Here is a 19,430-nt window from a genome sequence, read left to right as displayed (position 1 = left end):
CCGCCGTTTAAAGAGAGTCCATGACAGGCCGAAGTTGTTCTAGTGTATCTGAAGACACCTCGAAATCTTCCTCTTGAACCTCCGTCGTCCAGGAATGAAAGGGAATCTGACCCGGCGAAGCCTCCTCGAAAGGTAAATTTCTCCCGTTTCTGGTCTCTGGTTGCTTTCCAGACTCACACTTCCTCTATGAGCGGCAGCTCACCTTTCCTCTCCGCACCAACATGTTAATATACAACCTCTAAAGACACATAGGAGTGCCATATAACTCTCCCAGGACTGTGGTACCAAGGTCAGCTCACACAAACACAGGGCTGCACGTTCGTCACACAACAGGATATATAAAAAGAGTTCTGTCTGACTTTATGTAAATAACTAAATAATGCATTCATTAGGTGAAACATACAAACCGCTGACCTTCAGATGAACCCAAAAGAGCAGAAATTGATGCATTAATGCATACTTGACTTCTTGAAGGTGTCATGTAAACGAGACGCAGTGGCCTGAAGATAAGAGGCCATAAAGCTCCACATCCTCCTATTATTAACTTCCTGCAGGCCACATTATCAGGCCTAATGTCTACAATGGTATGTAGTGTGTACAGATAATCATTAAAACACTGATAATATAAAAGTCCCTTTGTATCAGGTTATTTGTATGTAAAAAAAAAAAAAAAAAAAGTTCTGTCTCAGTTCTTATATTAATTGTTTAATTCATCTACTTTCTTATCTTTACTGTGACAGCTTGTCTGTTAGTGAGCAACTCTTTACACTTTAAAACATAAAACTTTAAAACACAAAATATAGGATTCAAATATTATGATTACATTCTGTTTAAAACAAATTTGGACGCAACCTGTCTTCGATTCATTAATTGATTGTATGAAGTATTTTGTTTGATAAGTTTTCATCACTCCTTTGAGTTAAAATCTCCCTGAATCCTTTTCCGTTTTTCTTAGCAAACAAACATTAACACACCAAGGCCCCTGGCAGAAGGTGTGTCAGAGTGTGTGTTCTCTTGTAAACCTCAGTTAGACAATCAAGCTCATAATAGAAACACACCTCATAATTTGCATCAGTCACAACGGCAACAGCTCCAAAATAAAAGCAGGAACAAAGGTTGTGTTGAGCCATAAAATTAAGATAATATCTCAGTCCACACAGTCAACACAGCTGTTCTGGCTTTGCCTAGTTTGTCACCTTATTCTGATTCATCTTAATTCATTTTGATTAAACTTAAAACAAATTAATTTCTAGTAGTGTGTTTTAGAATCATATACTGTGTCACAATTCTAGGATTTCTCCTGAGAAAATAAGAGGACAGAGGTGCACTTTGGGAAAGCCCAATGAAAATGTAACTGTCCCAATGCAAAAAAAAAAAAAAAAAGAGATGTTTTCTATTGTACTTGTGTTCCATTTATCTCCTTGCATGACTGTATGAAATAAGTTTACAGAGACCGAAGAGGAACAACAGCCTAGAACCAGAAAACTTCTTGAATTTCTCTTGGAATAAATAAAGTATCTATCTAACTATCTATCTACTCGTCAAACTCTATACTACAGGATAATGTATTGGCTCTGAGTTTGACATATATGGCTCAATATAAAACGTCATATGTGGAAAACTAAACAAATGCATGTGACCAAAGTCCACTCATTTCTCTTGGCTCTGTTTGCCCTCTTCATATTTTATTATATCAGGGTCGATTATATTGATTTTTTTCATTATCATTTCTTGGGTCAATGGTCAACAAAACAAAATAAGCATTTTCATCCATGGGTGGACAAATCTTCAGGCCAAAAGGTTTTAGGCTGAAGTTAAATACTTATTCTGCCAAACCCTATTAACAAATCAAAGACAAGATGTAGCAAGACATCAGATTGAACTCAAGCTTCATCGATAAAGTGAAAAACATAATACATTTCACTTTCTGTGTCATCTTCACTGTATTTGACGTCTCATCTTGAACTAGTTGTGAATTCTTCACACTTGCATGGCTCTCTGTGACTTCAGCATGTCTGCAAGAGTGAACATCAGCTCATTACTGACATCTAGTGGTCAGTGAAAAAGCCACATTTAAGTTACCTCATTGAATGACCTGCTGGATCTCGTCCTCTTCTCCAACGATTGGCGCCACTGGAGAGCCTCAAACCCCCGGTGTTTGAGGCTCATATTGTCCTGCTCCTGGGGGGCCCCCACCTACTTCACTACCCCTCTACGTCAGGGGTCAATCTACTCCCACACACCCAGTGAATGAGGCTTCTGTGGAGTTTGAAGAAGGTCCATCTCATCACAATCAGGAGTGTTTGCAGAAGGTGCACTTGTGAAGCGCGATGGGAAACTTCAATCACTTAAAGAGTTTTCCCCCACTGAAAAGAACAAGCCAAGCTCTCCTTGTGTCCAGGAGCTTTGTGGCCTGATGGGGGAAGTTGTCTCGAATAAAGCAGGTCCAAACTTTGATGCTGAAAAAGCTTTTCCATCTCCCAGAGAGGAAAACAAAGGGGCCTCTTCCGGCAGACGGTCGAACTCGGCAGTTTTTATTGCACCTTGAGGGCCGACGCTGAACTCTCATCTTCCGCGTTTGTGTCTGTGGAAGTCTGGAACATTTTCTCTGCTACTAAAAGAGCCAGTCAAAGGTGGAGGTGAAGGGCAACATAGCAAACTAATAAATAAAACAAACTCAGTACTGTGTGTGAGGCTTGTGACATGAGCTCATATCTTCTCTGAAGCACTGTTTCTCTACTGGTTGAGACACTTAATGGCTTTTTCTTTTAAACGTATTCAGTGTGAATGAGGCGCAAACGATGGGTAAAGATGGAGGAAAATATTCCCTTTTATGATTAACTGCATTTTGATTCATGCTTTTTACTTCATGCATAAATATGGAATAAACTTGATCTCTATTCAAATTAGTTTAAAAATTTGAATAACACTTCGATTCCACTGTATGTACAGCAGAATTTAAGTTTCATCTCATTTTCCCTCCGACAGCATAGACATAAATCCCCTCAAATTAAAATATAGACAAAACATATCACCCAAAATAGAGAATAAGAAAACAAAGACTATAAGCAAGAAAAATGGTGCAATAAAATTTAGAAATAGAAGGTGCAAACAAGTTAACAAGATGAAGACAGCTCTTAAAATAAACCGGACTACTTTTTTTGCACCTATGAAAAAAAAAAGAAAAAAAGAAAAAAAGAAACTAAATCACCGCTCTGTGAATGCAGTATTAATTTTTATTCAACTTTTTATTACAAGAAAAGATGAGGGTCACAGTGACTTGACCAAAAAAAAAAAAAAAAAGGGATAAATAAAAGTGCTTGTGAACACACTCGGAATGGTTTCTCCCGCAGTAAAGAAGCCACTCCGGCGCCGTGATGTTGAGACACGGAAATCAAAAGATGCATATTAGACCTGACGACGCCTCTGAAGGCTGCGGCTGCGTTACTGCATGATGAAAACACCTCCTACACAAAGTATTACCACAGACGCTACAGGACATACCGATTCCCAAAACAACAACACAGCTTGTTATTTTGAACGTCACGCGACCGTTGTTAAAAATTAGACAAAGGATTATGTAGAAATTAGAAAGTTGTATTTGGAAAAGGGTTTTTTTGTTGGTCAGTAGCGAAGGGACTGACAGGGTAGTATCATTAGAGTGAGACTGTTGTTCTCAACAAGCTAGGATTTGCACAAATACTTAGAAACGCAGCTTCTTCTTCTTTTTTTTTTTCATTACCAAACACCTGATGTTGTCATAGTTACAAATGAAAATAAATAAGTCAATAAATAAATAGTTCCTTTGAAAACTTCTATCAGGAAGCTTTTGTTTCTTTTTTTCTTCACAGTCATTTGCCATGATCTCTGAAACTTTCTGAAAAATTCCATCTAAAAATCAGTTCATTTCTTCCCTTCTTTTCCTCCTCAAATTGCAAATAGCTGCATTCGCTTCACCTGCAGATTAAGATTCTGATCTTCACTCTGCTCCTCGCACGTCCCTCATACCGTTTCAAATCCAGCCGCACAACGCGCACGTCTGCAGAGTTCCACTCCATCCTCTGGCCCTCGCCCTCCAAAACCCTCCGGCGACCTCGCGCAAACATCCAGCTAACTGTCTCTACCACCAAAACGTAGGACCGTCATAGGACCCGGCTACAATAATACCGCTTTTCTACGGGGATAAAAAAAAAATACAGTAGTGCTACGATATCAAGACAGAAAAAAAAAATCATTCCTAGTATGAGAAGTTTTTGACATCCCGAGAGGCCGAAAGGCATTCAGAGCAAAGTGGATGCGCGTTACGCTTAAAAAGCTACTGGTTCGATAACATCTAGTGGCACATCGAACAACCTTGATAAAGCTGCGACTTCATGAAGGCAGCTGTTCCTCTGACATGAGGCAGAGTCTGCGGGAAACAGCAATGTAAACGACACTCCTTGTTCTGCTTGTGAGAAGCCACTTGTTTGTAAACTCAAGACACCGTAGAGCTCAGAGTCATGGTCTCAATCTTTTTCAGAAGATGATGAATTGCGTATAAATTTCGTAGAACGATGAAGAACGTGGCAGTAAATATCCAGCCCTGATTCGATAAACCTCCAACTCTCTGGCACGGAGAGTCAATATGGCTAAATTTGTTTGGAATTTGCTCAAAATGCATTTCCGCCTCCGATTCACCGGCGACGCGCCGACTAGACTTTTCTGACAACCACCGACTTCCTGACAGAAGTTAAAAAAAAAAAAATCCTGAATCCCGACTTCCCAAACCGAACCCTGCGACCTAAAGACATCCTAATCGAGCCATGACACCATCTCCTCCAGGGGAAAACATTCAAAACTATACATTCAAAGCTTGATTCCCAACCCCAACCTTCAAACGTCCGACTCATTACAGCCACCTCAAGCCAAAACTTTCACCAAGATCTCTCTGCCTCACACCCTGAAATAAAAAAAACCCCTCAAAATTAAATCCCGATCCTTGCCGGCCGCGGCGGCGGCGCTGCTCTAGGAGCTGATGATCTGCCCCGACCAGGTCTCGTGCTTGGTGCCTGGATTGAGGTGGGTGATCACCACGTCCACCGCCTGGATCTTCTGGTTCTTGGGGGGGATGGGACACACCTTGTACGTGACCTCGTCTCCTTCCATAGGCACGTATTCCCCCTCGATGCTGTCCGGGACACACAAAGACGGAAAATGCAAAAAAGTAAAGAGAACTTTTCTATATTTGGATTTTGCGGCACCTTCTTTAACCCTGACGTGCTTATTTTCGACCCAGGCCAAGATTTTAATTGTTTTAAAGAGCAGGTACAGTGCATCTCCTTGGTTTTGTCACTTATTTTTGATAACAAATATCAGTTGGGCACAAAACCGTGTCCCATTTAAAATACAGCATCAAACATGACACCCAATTGTCAATGTTGAGCATCACATGTACCACCAATTTCCTTACTTCGACTTGCCTCAACGGATCAATTCGTCTTAATCGAGTCACTTCATATTTGACGTCGAACAACTTGCCTCAAAAGCATCACGCTTATTTCTCCTGTCGTCAAATTTCAAAATGGGTCAGTTTCTGAAGTCACGTGAAAAAAACAAAAAAACAAGTAATAAACTGTATGAAGTCACTCACTCAGAGATGTGGACAAAGATGTCCTCTCCTCCACGAGAGGGACGTATGAATCCATGACCCTGAGACCTCGAGAAGTTTTTGCACATCCCTTTAAATACTGGACCCGATTTGGCTCGCACTGTCCTGCAGAGAAAAGAGAAGGAGAGGTGAGGACGGCGCGACGGGAAAAACACTCCGCTGAGCCTCGGAGGGGCGAGATACTGGGGGTCGGGAGGAAGACGAGCAGAGCTCACGCCGAGTATGTGCGGGTGCGTTTGGTCGGCAGCGGGCTGGGCAGCTCTCGGGGCTGTGGCGGCTTCCTCTCCCGCTCCCAGACCCGACTGCCCTCCCGCAGGAAGGGGAAGGAGAGCTGCAGCGGGGTGCGTGGCGAGGCGAGGGGCAGCGGGGCGTCTGCTGGCGAGGAGGGGTCCGGGTCTGACATCTCAGCTGCTCACAGGTTGGAGTTTTTATAGTTCTTTTTCTTCCTCTTTATTTTGGAGGGTGGGGGTGGTGGATTTCCTCCAGTGGTGCTCAAAGGAGAAGAGGGAGGAGGGTTACACCTCCTGCATGGCAGAAGTGTCGGTGAGGGGGGGGGTCAGGCAGGAGAGAAGCAGCGATCCTCTGCAGTGAAGGTGAAGAGAGAGAAGAAGATAATTAACCTCAAACTTTGGCTACACGATATTTTTAACTTGTTAAACGTGCGATCAATTCTGGACTGAATGAACGAAAGTCTTATGATTTGTGGACGATAACTCTCTCGTTCAAACCCAGACCACTGGTCTGCCGCCCTCAAAAGATGAAATAATGGCACGAAGAAAATTCAATATCATCCGTTGTCAGGACAATCTGGTGCAACTTAAATCCGATTGGCGAAATATCTTGACAGAAACAACAATTTGGGGACATTTCAGTCAATCTTCTGTCATATGAAAGTTCCGGAATGTCAATATTGTGCCGATATGTTGTCCAGATACCGTGCGGCCCTCTCCCACCGAGTCTGGAAGCCAAAACCCACACATGGACGGGGAGAACATCCAGACTCCCAATAAATAAGAGTTCTTTCTGGCAATAGATGCTTCTTACATGAATGCCTTTTTAACTGGACGTTTACAAAAACATTTGTTTTTTTTCTCTGTGAAGGATTTATATGGGTATGTCAGTTAGTGGAAATGTCCGATGTGTCTGTAAAAACTGACAAATAAACAGAAAACTAGACTCAGTAAAACTACATGAAACGGTGCGTTATCTCAGCTACACCTGCAGAGGAACATGGAGGTGAAGGCCTGGCCACAGTGAGATAGAAATCAATATTTGTTGATCCTTAGAATAAAGCAAACAGCAGAGGTTTTGTGTTTGTGTTATTTTAGAAGTATCAGGAGAGAAACCAATATGTGGCGATTCCTTTCCTTTCTCATGTGCTAAGAATTTTCAACACAGAAAATGTATTTCGTCTGAAATTAATCACAACATTTCATCTAGAAATATACTGAAAGCGTGAAATTAGAATAGCGTGAACATACATGCACTAATTATTATTAAATGAGCTCCAGGAATTATCTAGTCGAGTGTGGAAGAAAACAAGACCAGTTAATATTGACCAGGACTGATAAGATAATAATGATTATGTCCCTTTTTCCTAATCAGGCCAAAGTTGGAACATTCCAGCCCTGTTGGTACGGCCCCGGCCCCAGAGTGCACCGCCCACATGTTTATACGTCTCCCTGCTCTAATAAACCTCATTCAGATGAAAAGCTTGTTATCAGGCTTCTGCAGAGCTTTACGACGTCCCGCTCTGTTGAACTCGATATGTTAGAGCGCCGACACATAAAACATGCGGCGCGGCAGCTCTGTGTTGAAAACATGTCTTCTGAGGGTATGAATGGGAAGCTGCACCTTTTTTTTTCCAATTATACTTTTCATTATTAAAGCCGACTGTTGCTGCAGAGCCATGTGGTGGTGGAGTAGGTGGTGTAGTTCTGTCGCATCATAACTAGAAGGCGCTTGTTTATTTTAGGGTTTAAGTGTGCAGAGTTTGCATGTTGTGATTGTGTTTATTGTCAGTCTCTATCAGTTAACACTGTGATGGACAAGAGACAGGCTCTACCCTGTCAAGATGTCCAGCCTTTAGCTGGATTTAAAAAAATAAATATATATATATATATATATATCTAGAGTAAGAATCAAATCAAATCAAATCAAAAACCCATGTGGAAAAATCACTTGAAACCTGTAAGAAATATATTAACTTCTCAGGCCCAGGCGGAAGTTGTCGCAATATGATGTAAATAATAATCCCCTCCCAGCTTGCCTCGGCTCGGCTCATCCTGCATCATTATATCACCGTTGCACTCGGCTGACATCCGCCACAGGATCACTCTGAGCCGCCTCGCCGACACATTTCAGAGATCAACTGTCGCACCTCCGCAGAAAGCCAATTATCATTTCCGAGCGCCCGCGATGAGATCCGTGTGTCATTAGCAGGGCTCCCGGTCGCAGACAAAAAAAGGACTCCAAGGCAATGTCCTCTCAGCCGGCTGGACGCCCACACTAAAGCCCCACTTATCATATCAACACCGACACGAGAGGCCGTGATGTCGGTATCGTCAGCAGCCTCTCGGTGTTGACGCTCGCGGGCCGATGTCTGACAAAAGACTGATGAGATGAGACGAGTGTGTGTCGGAGCGAATCCCACGGGCTCCATCCCATATTGCAGCCTGCGCCCGGCGCTGTCAAGTCTAAATATAGTGGGAGTGGGACGGAGGGCAGCTCAGGACCCGACCGCAGGGCTGCAGGATGAGGCCTCCCGAAGCACCCGCCAGATAACGACAGAATGAAGGTTCAGTTCGGACAGATGAACGAGGCGTGAGCTCGCAGTGGGACATCGCGTGGACAAGTCATCCAAATCCATCACAGGCCGGCCCGGACAACATTTTGGACAACGTCCCAACTCTTTCTAGCACTTGGGTTGTGATGAGCCGAGTTGGATCATATGAAATCTCTGAAACAAGTCATGCGTGTGTAGATTTGTGATCTTAATCGTTAACAAATAAGTAAAACAAAAGCCACAGACGATCGATTTGAAGGGGGGGCTGATGGCTCTATCTAAGATCACTGGAGACAGGAGTCTCTTCTCGCTGAGGGAAGAGTCGGGCACAGGAAGAACAGTTTGTCCAAAGGTCTAAGACAAAAAAAACAAACCCAATCGTAGAACATGTTTCTGGGGATTACTGAATCAGTCATCACAAGGTTCCAGTTCCTCAAATCCCCTTGACTGATAACAATCATCCAACTTTGAGCTGCAGAAGGCAGGAGGTACTGAACCCCAGACAGGTGGCCAGTCAGCCATTAATGCAATTCTTCTGTCAAGTGATCCTGGAGAGGTCCAGCAGGATGATAAATCAGTTTCCCTGTGATTTATGTTGATGACCTGACCTCAAAAGCCAAAAAAAACCTATTTTACTCTCCATTGAACCATAATGATTTATGCTGCAGACCCCCATCGTGGTTAGCGGGATTGCATATCTAAACGCAAAAGTATTTTTTGCGAGAAGACCATGCCTTTTCCTCCCAATGACTTCAGGTCAGAATCTTCATTCTCAAACACAACAAGGGGCCAGAGGGTAGCACCATCGTCAGCACAGGAGTGGCTGTACTTTATCTAGTCTCCACAGCTTATTGGGGGGGAGAAGTAAACATGCTTCAAGAAGCTTCTCCTCCTTTCAGGTGTCATGTCAGCGGCGATGCAGCACACACACATCTGTCATCCCGCTGGCACCGAAGACAGCCGGCCTGAAAGCGTGACTGATGGATGACAAGACATAAATATGTAGCCTAAATAATTCAGCGGCTCCGGCTCCTCTTTCATTTAGCAGTGAGATGAGTGTGGGCAGAGTTGTTGGGAGGTTTTAATCAGGAGGGTGTCAGCTCGGCTCCTGGACTCGGGGGGAAGGAAGGGGGAAGCTGTGAAAAGAGACAGACAAAAGGCCAAAAGCAGACTCCCTGTGAAACCAGAGCAGTGTGTGTGTGTGTGTGTGTGTTGATCGTCTGCATCAGCAGTAGAGACACGTCAACTCCAAAGCACACACTTTGAACTTGTAGAAAAAAAAAAGAAAAAGTACCAAAAAAAAAAAAAAAAAGGAGACAGGAAAGCTGCCTGCTCCGTGGTACATTCTGTCCATGCCATAATGAAGCCTGAATAATTAACAGCCAATAAAAGCCCCTCAGGCAGGTTGTTTCCAGAACATTCTCTCACAGGATCCAACAAGGGGAGGATACATATCAAAAATCAAAGTGACTCCACATCGGAATAAAAAAAAACAAAAAAAACCACAATCTGGATATTCTGAGACGGCCCTCCATCAAGCCGCGCGGCCACGCAGCGACGCCTGTTCGGAGAATAACAAAAAGCTTGGAGATGCGTGAAGCAAAAAAAAAAAAAAAAAACGCACAAAAAAAACCTTGCTCGTGCACCGGGTCTATCAGACACTCACTCACCGCGGGGGGGAAGCTTCGCGGCTCCGGCTCTTCTCCTTCTTCCTCCGATCAGAGGCAATTATGTGATTAAATCCGGCGACATGTGGCGAATGAGTGAGCGGATCTCTTGGTATGGAGGATGCAACGCTCGCACACACACGCGCGCGCGCGCGCACACCCACAAACAGGGATGGGGCGGAGAGGGGGGGGGGGGGTAGGTGGGGGGTATCTGGAGGGGTGGGGGGTTGTTGCTGCTGAAAACAACAGCGGGTTTCACCCCACTACAGTCCGGTCTTTGTTCCCCAGCTCGTATCGGGGGACGTTCCTCCGTGTTTATATCAGCCTGGAGGAGCTTTAATTGGAGGATGAATGAGCTGGGATTTCTTTTCTGTGTGCATTGTGCATCCAATACCTTCCAAAACCTACTGTATTTAAAAAGCTCTTTTTATTTCTACAACTAAAGGAACACGTTGACGATGTTTGACAAAGAGTCACAGCTTGTTTTTCCACTAATTACTAGTCTTTTATTCACTTTGAATGAACCACATCCTGCCAATGACATCATCAGGATGCGTCTTAACGCATTCCTCTCTGGAAACCGAATCTTGTAAAAAAAAAAAAAAAAAAAACTATCGTTTTATTATATATCAATTCATTGTAAAAGTGTTATCACATGCTGTGATTACAAAATAAGGATATAGAATCCACAGTTCATAGAAGACATTAAAACATTAATAATATGAACATAAAAACAAAAAACCAAGAACCCTTTGCGCCCCATATTACTATTGTATTTCTCTTTCTATTGTTTATTCTCAAAATATGTCACTCTCTTTAGATCATTTTCCTATATTTAAAAACCCATTCTGGACAAAAGGTACAGGATCCAAATAAAATCCAGATTTCTCTACTCAAAAGTCCCCATTAACCTTGTTTTTTTTTTTTTCCTTTCTTGAGGCATCTTACCAGTCTGTCTATACCAAACTCAACTTTCCTATTTGACATTCATTATAAGTGATGACCTCCTGTTGAAGCAGTTCAAAGAAACACTTAACAGTTCAAACCAGGATAGACATTAATAACAGCACTGGAGCCGATGTAGATAAATGAGATCTGTGAATTTTTATTTTACAACCCATTGGTATTTCTGAATTACAGAAAAGATCATCTGGGAGAGAGGAAACACAAACACTTAAATGCACATGGAACCAGACACTTTACATACAGTGGTTCTGAAGGAGGGCAGCAGGGCGTGAAGCCTTCATCGCATGGTGCACTAAGTTCGCAAGGTCCAGGAAGTGATGTCTCGTTTCTCATCCGACTGACGTTTTTTATGTTCCAATGTTTAACACAAAAAAACTGGCACGATACCCTACAAAAAAGGGCCCTGAAAATACAAGATGGAAAAAGACTCGAGTCCAAGTTTACCCTGTGTTTGAGAAAATAAAAGGTTTTCATGGTAATGCATGAACGATTGGGCTCTTCTGCAGAGAAAAGAGTGTATAAATAAATTAGTGGGAGAAACCAGTTGATGGGTTTGACCTTGTCGAGGCGTGAGGAGTGATCGGCAGTGCAGTTTAAGGATGACGGCTGTCGGGAAGAAGAGAATGAGAGACTATTTTTGCTTTGTATTACCACGAATGTGCTATGAATGCTGGGAGATCTTCACGACCATTTGTAAAACTGACGACGTGTGATGTCATAAGCCCAAACACAGCGTTTTAGTAGCATGAGCTGTAATGTTCTCACAATGTCAGCCTGCCATATTAACCCACACCGTTCCTCTGCAGGCCAGATACAACTCTCTTGAATGCACAGAAGTACACCCACCTGACCACCAGGGGGCAGCCACGCCAACTTAAAGTGATCTGATAATGGTGTATTTTTTGGGGGATCTGTGTGATTATGGCAAATGCAGTTCAGGGAGGATTTGAAAAGAAAACGCACAATCTGAATGACAGTGGATGATTAAAGCTGATCATTGCCATGCAGTGCTCGACACAATATAGAAGCAACAACTCGCAGGGAGCAGATGCTGAAAAAAAACCCTGGTAGCACATAAGATGACAGATGACACTATTAATCTGCCACCCTGTTTAGTTTAGGAGACAGGCTCTTTGACCAGTAGTCTGCAACATCTGGAAGTGGCTGCAAGTCGCGATCTGACCTCTGATCAAACACCACTGCTCCACTATCGACATCAGCTCGGCAATCAAGTCAGAAGTAAATCTACTTTGTACTATATTTATCTCTCGGAGGTATACTGCTGTCTTGTTTCAGTCCAAACTGTGAGCTTTATGCAGATAAGGAAACAATTCATCGACATTCTTCATTCTCCCCGCAACCTTCCCTCACAATCCCCCTCCTTCTTCCGGTATTTTCCCTGCACCCTCAGTGCTGCAGCGCCTTCATCCGGTTGAGGGCGGAGCCCGCCTTGAACCATTCGATCTGCGTCTCGTTGAAGGTGTGGTTCAGCTCAAAGGTTTCCTCGCCGCCGTTGCTGTGCTTCACAACTGCGGTCAGGGGCTTCAGGACACACAGAGGAAGAAAACCTCACATTAATGACGTCTTTAGTCAAATAAAACATGTAAAAACAGGCTTTGCTTTCCCTAACGCCACTTTGTGCCCTCACCTTTCCTGGGGCAAAGCTTTTCAGTCCTCTGATGCAGATCTTGTCATCGGGGCAGATCTTGTCGTAGTCTGAAGGGTTGACGAAGGTCAGGGGGAGCAGGCCCTGCTTCTTCAGGTTCGTTTCTGAGGACACCAAGGAGACACGTGAGTCAATGGTACAGCGTGCATATTAACCATTTAGGTGAAAGGGGACAGGTGACACTTCCCCACTGCACAATACTCTAAAAGTCACATTAGCAATTAGCACGATTCACTCTCCAGTCGTGGGCGTTTCCATGGATCAGTTATCATGTGTCATCACATGTCCATCTTGAAAACTCAAGTTGAAAGTGAAGTACCGTGAATTCTGGCGAAGCTCTTGACGATGATGGCTCTGCCTCCCAGATGCCTGGGCTCCAGCGCCGCGTGCTCCCTGCTGGAGCCCTCGCCGTAGTTGTCGTCTCCAACAGCGACCCACGAAATACCGTTGGCCTTCACATCGGAACACAAAACATGAATGTAGCCGGCTCCGTTTGCACGTTGTTGCTCGGCAAAAAGCCGTTTGTGAAGCGGTCGTCACCTTGTAGTGACGGGCCACGTCGGGAACGCCACCGTAGTCTCCCGTCAGGTGGTTCTTGATGCTGTTGATGGCGTCGTTCTCACTGTTCACCGCTCCGATCAGCATGTTGTTGGAGATGTTGTCGAGGTGACCGCGGAACTTCAGCCAGGGTCCCGCGGCACTGATGTGGTCTGTGGTGCACTTCCCCTTGACCTGCAGAGGTGGAACGTCTCAATTAAAACCGCCGTCTCAGCAGCGGGCGGACCGTTTAAAACCCCATCGGGCTGATAAGGGTGTGGACGACCCCCCCCCCCACCTTGATGAGAACCAGCAGGTCCTCCAGATCGCCGCCACTCCACTCGTCGAAGGGCTCCAGCAGCTGCAGCCGGTTGCTCTGGGGGCTGACGTCCACCTTCAGGCTGGTGCCGTCGGGCGGGGGGTGCTGGTACGTGTCCTGGCCTGGGTCGAAGTCCCTGGCGGGGAGCTCGTCCCCGCTGGGGGGCTGCAGCTTGAACTTCTCGCCGTTGGGGGCTGTGAGGTAATCGGTTTCGGGGTTGAAGTTTAACGTGCCGGCGATGGCGAGGGCCGTGACAATCTGAGAGAGGGAGAAGGGAGGCGGTCAGCCCGGATAGGTCTTGGACAAGAGTCCTGGCGAGGTGAAGTCGCTGTGGGCTCACCTCTGGTGACGTAACGAAGGCATGTGTTGCAGGGTTGGCATCGTTCCTGGCTGTGAAGTTTCTGTTGAATGAGGTGACGATGGTGTTCTTATCCCCCTTCTTGATATCGCGTCTGAAAACAAACGCAGATCGCAGAATGACTCCCTCCGGTCAAGTCAGGTGATTATCCTCATGTGCTTTTTACAGTTAATCGCATCGCTACCTGTCCCACTGTCCAATGCAGGGTCCGCATGCATTTGCCAGGACCACGCCTCCCACTTCTCCCAGGATCTTTGACTACACAGGCAAACAAAGACACGTTCAAGGCTTCCATTTAACCAACGTGCGCACGCACGCACGCACACACACACACACACACACACACACACACACACACACACACACACACACACACACACACACACACACACACACACACACACACACACACACACACACACACACACACACACACACACACACACACACACACACACACACACACACACACACACACACACACACACACACACACGTCACGACTGTAAAGGGAGCGCGACTCCCCGCACTCACATAACCGTCTCTTTCGATGGTGGCGCGGATCTGCTCTGAGCCGGGAGTGACGGTGAACTGAGCTTTACACTTCAGGCCCTTGTCCAAAGCCTGCTTGGCCACTGAGGCGGCGCGGCCCATGTCCTCGTAGCTGGAGTTAGTGCAGCTGCCAATCAGGCCTAACAGCAGGAGAGGATTCTTTTTAATACATCTGTGGTCGGGGTGCTCGCATGTTGTGATGTGGGCAGCGCAAGTTTGAATGAATTTTTGCCTGATTTGGCTTCTTTTTTTTTCTGGTCCTGCTCTTACCGACTTTGACCTCCAGAGGCCAGCCGTTCTTCTCGGCCACGGCGCCGACTTCAGACACCGGGTGAGCCAGGTCGGGAGTGAACGGTCCATTAATGTGGGGCTTCAGCTGCACGAAGAAACAAAACAATGATGAGGCGGCGTCTCGCCACTCCGATAACGTCAACCTGTTAAGACTTCAGTGTCAACTAAACCTCTCCAACGTACATTCTAATAGAATGCATTACATTCACATTCAATGACTGCACAAACATTACTAGAAATCTCTCATTTCTGATGGATTGATAACAACACAAGTTGTTTTTCATTGTTTTTCACTATATCGACTCTGACATGGCAAGTTTGCAGACTTTATAGCAACATTTGCGGTTTTATTTGCACTGTTGATATCTGTAAGATATAATAAAATAATATAAATATAGTTTAACATCCACTCCCTGAAGCTGTACTGTTTTTGCGACCAAGGCATATTAATGAATCTTTGCTCTGATTGGCTGAGTCACTGGTTTCCTCAGTCTTGTACAGGGTAAATTCCATAACCGTGTTTCATTTCTCGTAAATCCAAAAACGCGTGCTTTAAGTTAATCAGTGACTCTAAATTGCCCGGAAGGCGTGACTGTCTGTCCCTCTGTGTTTACCCTGCGATAGGATCAACTCTCAATTCCCATGACCCCCGATTTAGAGGGAAGGAATATGGAGCAAAGGTGAATCCAAGTCACGACTGGAACGAAATCCAGATCTCTCAGTGTGGCCTTCGCTCCGTTTAATGCCGTTTTAACAATAATCTAGTGGAAACAAACACTAAGATGATTGAAGAAGAGCGAGTACCTCATCCAGATTGAGCTCTATAACCTGGTCGTACTCGCAGCCTTCATCTGGTACCAGCAGGTCTGAGTACTCATCAGCCAGGGCAGAGATCTCTGAGAAAAAAACAAACATGGACGATGTGGGTTGCAGTGAAGAGACGCGTCGAACCCGTTTGAAGATTTACAGAGATGTAAACAAAGGGTGTAACTCTGTGCAGAGGGTTCAGAATGCCCATCAACGAGCACATGGTTTTCCTCTTCTTCTTTTGGGATGTTTGGAATGGATCCCCAGTCGTATTCAAAACCAGTGACACTTCCGCCAAGCTTCAAAAGTACATTATATAACACACTTGTCACACACCTCCACGGCCAGTCTTCTCCAGATACGTTCTCATGCGGTGGTTGTAGGGGAACACGGAGGTTGTGGCTCCGATCTCTGCTCCCATGTTGCAAATGGTGGCCATTCCTGCAAAGACACATTACACATGGAATCATGAGACACTCTGTCTTCACCGTTACTTCAGATTTGAGACTTATGGTTTGACCGATTGATTTACTAACCAGTGCAGGAGATGGAGTCGACCCCGGGTCCGTGGTACTCTACGATGGCTCCGGTGCCTCCCTTTACCGTCAGGATTCCAGCCACCTTCAGGATCACGTCCTTGGGAGACGTCCAGCCAGAGAGGGAGCCGGTCAGCTTCACGCCAATCACCTTGAAGCGAAAGATCAGGTGACATAATCAGTTAAAATGCAGAAGGGACAAACAAAGATCTCTGCTCCCATGTTGCAAATGGTGGCCATTCCTGCAAAGACACATTACACATGGAATCATGAGACACTCTGTGACACTCGGCGACAGTACATTGGGGGGGGGGGGGGTCGTTTCCTGCTAACCTTGGGACACTTGAGCTCCCAGGGGATTCCTGCCATGACGTCGACGGCATCGGCTCCGCCGACTCCAATGCAGATGGAACCGAGTCCACCACCGTTTGGTGTGTGGGAATCTGTGCCGATGAGCATCACTCCGGGGTAGGCGTAGTTCTCCAGGATGATCTGAAAGGACAGAAAAATTCAACTGTGAGCACAATTACAGCTTCATAAGTGTTCCACTATTGTGCCGCAAAACTGAGTGGCAGTGATACCTGATGGATGATCCCAGATCCGGGTTTCCAGAAGCCGACTCCATACTTTGCCCCGGCGCTGGCCAGGAAGTTGTAGACCTCTTCGTTGACTTCCTATCGACAGACAGAAAGGCACCAACATTCAGCCACAACTGAGTTTCAGGTGCCAAATTTAAAATAAGATGGATCGTTATGCCTTCATATCTCAGTTCACCTTTGCTCTGGCCAAGTCCTTTACGCCTCCTGTCTGGGCCTCAATCAAGTGATCGCAGTGGATCGTGGAGGGCACGGCCACCTTCGGCAGGCCGCTGCTGATGAACTGCAGCATGGCCATCTGGGCGGTGGCGTCCTGCATGGCCACGCGGTCAGGCCGCAGACGCAGGTAGGTGCGACCGCGGTCGATGTCCTGGTTGTGGGGGTCATCGAGGTGGCCGTACACGATCTTCTCTGAGAGGGTGAGGGGCCGGTTGAGTCTGGAGGTGGAACGTTAAAGCACGTGCGACAGTGAGCCGGATGGTGCAGGAGAAGCAGAGGGGAAATTAACATAAACATGTGGGGGGAATCAGAACAACCAATTGAAAAACAAGAGAGGACAAAGAAACATGGTTGAGTCTGACAGTGCTGGAATACTGTGGGTGATGCACTGACAGTCGAAATCAAATATGAGCACTGATAAAGGAGCAGATTGGTCAAACTGACCTTTTCCGAACAATGTCAACGTTGGAATGGAGCTTCTCGTAGTTGACGAAAGAGGTGGGCTCGAAGCGGCTCATGGACACTTTCTCCTTGGCTCTGTAAGCCGCGGAAACATGCAGGCGCCGTGCTCCATGGCCCAGAGCCAGCTGGAGACAGGAACAACATAAACACACAATTATGGGCACAATCACATCAGAGTGCAAGTCCAAGATTAGTGGTCCCTCCAACAAAAAGTTCCATGATATTTATTTTATTTTCAGCAGTGTTTGGAGAACAGAGGTCAAAGTGCACATAACGGGTAAAGATAGTGCTGATTAAACTATGCCAATGGAGACACACAACTTCCATAATGGGCCGACAGCCGGTGGATGAAAAGCTGTTTTGCAATCAGCTCTGAAGTGTCAGATGTCAGAGCGTCTTGGGTGAACACAGCACCAACCCCCACATGAGGACAACCGCAAATACACAGGGGGAAAACATTTTCAGGAAGGCTTCGAGGTCCTTTTACTTCATTTGTAAACAGTGAGTAAGACAAAGTAACGCAGAAAGGGTGGAAACTTGTGTTTAACTTCAAGAGATGATTGCGTGGCCTTGAGCAGAGCTCTTAACACACAAATTGAAGCGTGAGCCTCCACAGCTGTAGCTCTGTATATTTTCTAACGTCGCTCTTTCCCCTCCCTGCTCTAAGCCTTTGCCCAGAGAGCCGTTGAACGTTTCAATCTCCCGGCAGTTACAGAAGTGAAAATGCTGTTTTCTAAGAAAAGCCCTTTGAGATGACACAGTGATTCATTTGATCTGAACAGCCGCTCACTGAGAGAACAAATAGTTAAAATGGCTTTATACACTTCGAATCTAATCAGATAATCTTAAAAATTAATGTAAGCGGCAGACTGAGGCTGTCCTACACTCACCTTCAATATAATCATACATTTCACGGCCATTTTTTTATGTTTCCTTTATTATTATTATTATTATGTCTTTCTCTGATGGAGTCCAGGGCGTGACCTGCCAACACTCAGTCAACTGCTTCCTTCTACTACACAATATAAGAATAGAAAAGATGGACAGATAATGTAAATAAGGCATAGCAGAGATATCCTTTTTCACATTCCCATCTTTTCTATTGAGCTATTTTATGTTTGGGACTTGCTACACATTTAATCAGCAAACTAATACAACTTCTCAAACACTTTATACTCAGAACAAAGTTTTCCCTTTCTCAAACATGTATACATTTTAAAGATTGGTTTCCATTGTTCACCTTCAGAGGACAGAGCTGTGGGTTTCTTTGCTGTGTCTCACCACTCCCCGGAGTGACCGTGACTTTTAACAGAGGTCAAACAAAGTTCACTCCAGGTAAAATACTTCAGTCTCTAGATTATAAACCAGCTAAATTAATCGCAGACTTCTGACATGGACATCACGTCAAACTGGAAGCAGTTAAGACTTGACTCTTTTAATCGTCCCTGGGATCAAATCCAATTAAAAACGCCCAGTATTATGTCGAAAATGGTTATGTCGCTTATTTTCTTTTAATGTAAACTATAAAATGACAGTGTGAGTGGTGAGCTGCTCCTCCTGGTAGCTCTAACCTTGTGGTTAACCTTGCTCTCAAACACTTAGCTCCACTTTTATACCGATCCTGGATCCGTTCGGTTAAAAGCTGCAAACATGTATAAGAACGTGGTGTTCGTGGAGATTAGTAGCGGGACCAGCTGTGGTTTATTAAGCCGCACAGAGAGCAACGATCTGCCGCTGGACGCCTTCAGTGCACGTCGGGACACGATGACCTAGCCGGCTAGCAGAGGACCGCTTCACAGCTCAATTAAACCGTTATAAACACGCGCAGGAATATTTCTCCACCACGACCGCATCGATTCACATCTTTACGGTCTGGAGTAATGGGTGCCATCGGTCTATAAGGGACAGCTGCAGTTTAAACAGAGGTTTCAGTGTCCTACCTGGAGCCGGGCTACAGTCAGACAGTAGGTTGCCATTTTGTTCACTGACAAAGATGTGAGGGTCGGCCGTGACGTCACACGA

At 45.4% G+C, this 19,430-nt stretch overlaps 2 protein-coding genes across 2 annotated transcripts; both read right to left on the bottom strand.

Annotated features, from left to right (window-relative positions):
- Positions 1-5,004: 5,004 nt before the first annotated feature.
- On the bottom strand, positions 5,005-6,050 carry csdc2a (cold shock domain containing C2, RNA binding a; the record flags this gene model as incomplete). Its single annotated transcript, XM_080516731.1, has 3 exons — positions 5,005-5,167; positions 5,630-5,752; positions 5,863-6,050. The coding sequence occupies 3 exons, from the start codon at positions 6,048-6,050 to the stop codon at positions 5,005-5,007; spliced, it is 474 nt and encodes a 157-aa protein (XP_080372857.1).
- A 5,130-nt stretch (positions 6,051-11,180) lies between these two features.
- aco2 (aconitase 2, mitochondrial) lies at positions 11,181-19,426 on the bottom strand. Its single transcript, XM_080517821.1, has 17 exons — positions 19,349-19,426; positions 17,391-17,533; positions 16,906-17,164; positions 16,713-16,805; positions 16,465-16,623; positions 16,132-16,282; positions 15,932-16,036; positions 15,593-15,684; positions 14,768-14,873; positions 14,480-14,637; positions 14,130-14,203; positions 13,928-14,039; positions 13,567-13,845; positions 13,272-13,463; positions 13,051-13,183; positions 12,714-12,835; positions 11,181-12,607 (listed from the first exon to the last, which is right to left on the bottom strand). The coding sequence occupies exons 1-17, from the start codon at positions 19,382-19,384 to the stop codon at positions 12,473-12,475; spliced, it is 2,349 nt and encodes a 782-aa protein (XP_080373947.1). The 5' UTR covers positions 19,385-19,426; the 3' UTR covers positions 11,181-12,472.
- Between the last annotated feature and the right edge of the window lie 4 nt (positions 19,427-19,430).

Source organism: Blennius ocellaris (genome assembly GCF_963422515.1).
Source record: "Blennius ocellaris genome assembly, chromosome: 21".
NCBI classification, from domain to species: domain Eukaryota; kingdom Metazoa; phylum Chordata; class Actinopteri; order Blenniiformes; family Blenniidae; genus Blennius; species Blennius ocellaris.
Note: the sequence above shows the minus strand (reverse complement) of the source record. Positions and strands in the feature narration are given on the sequence as shown.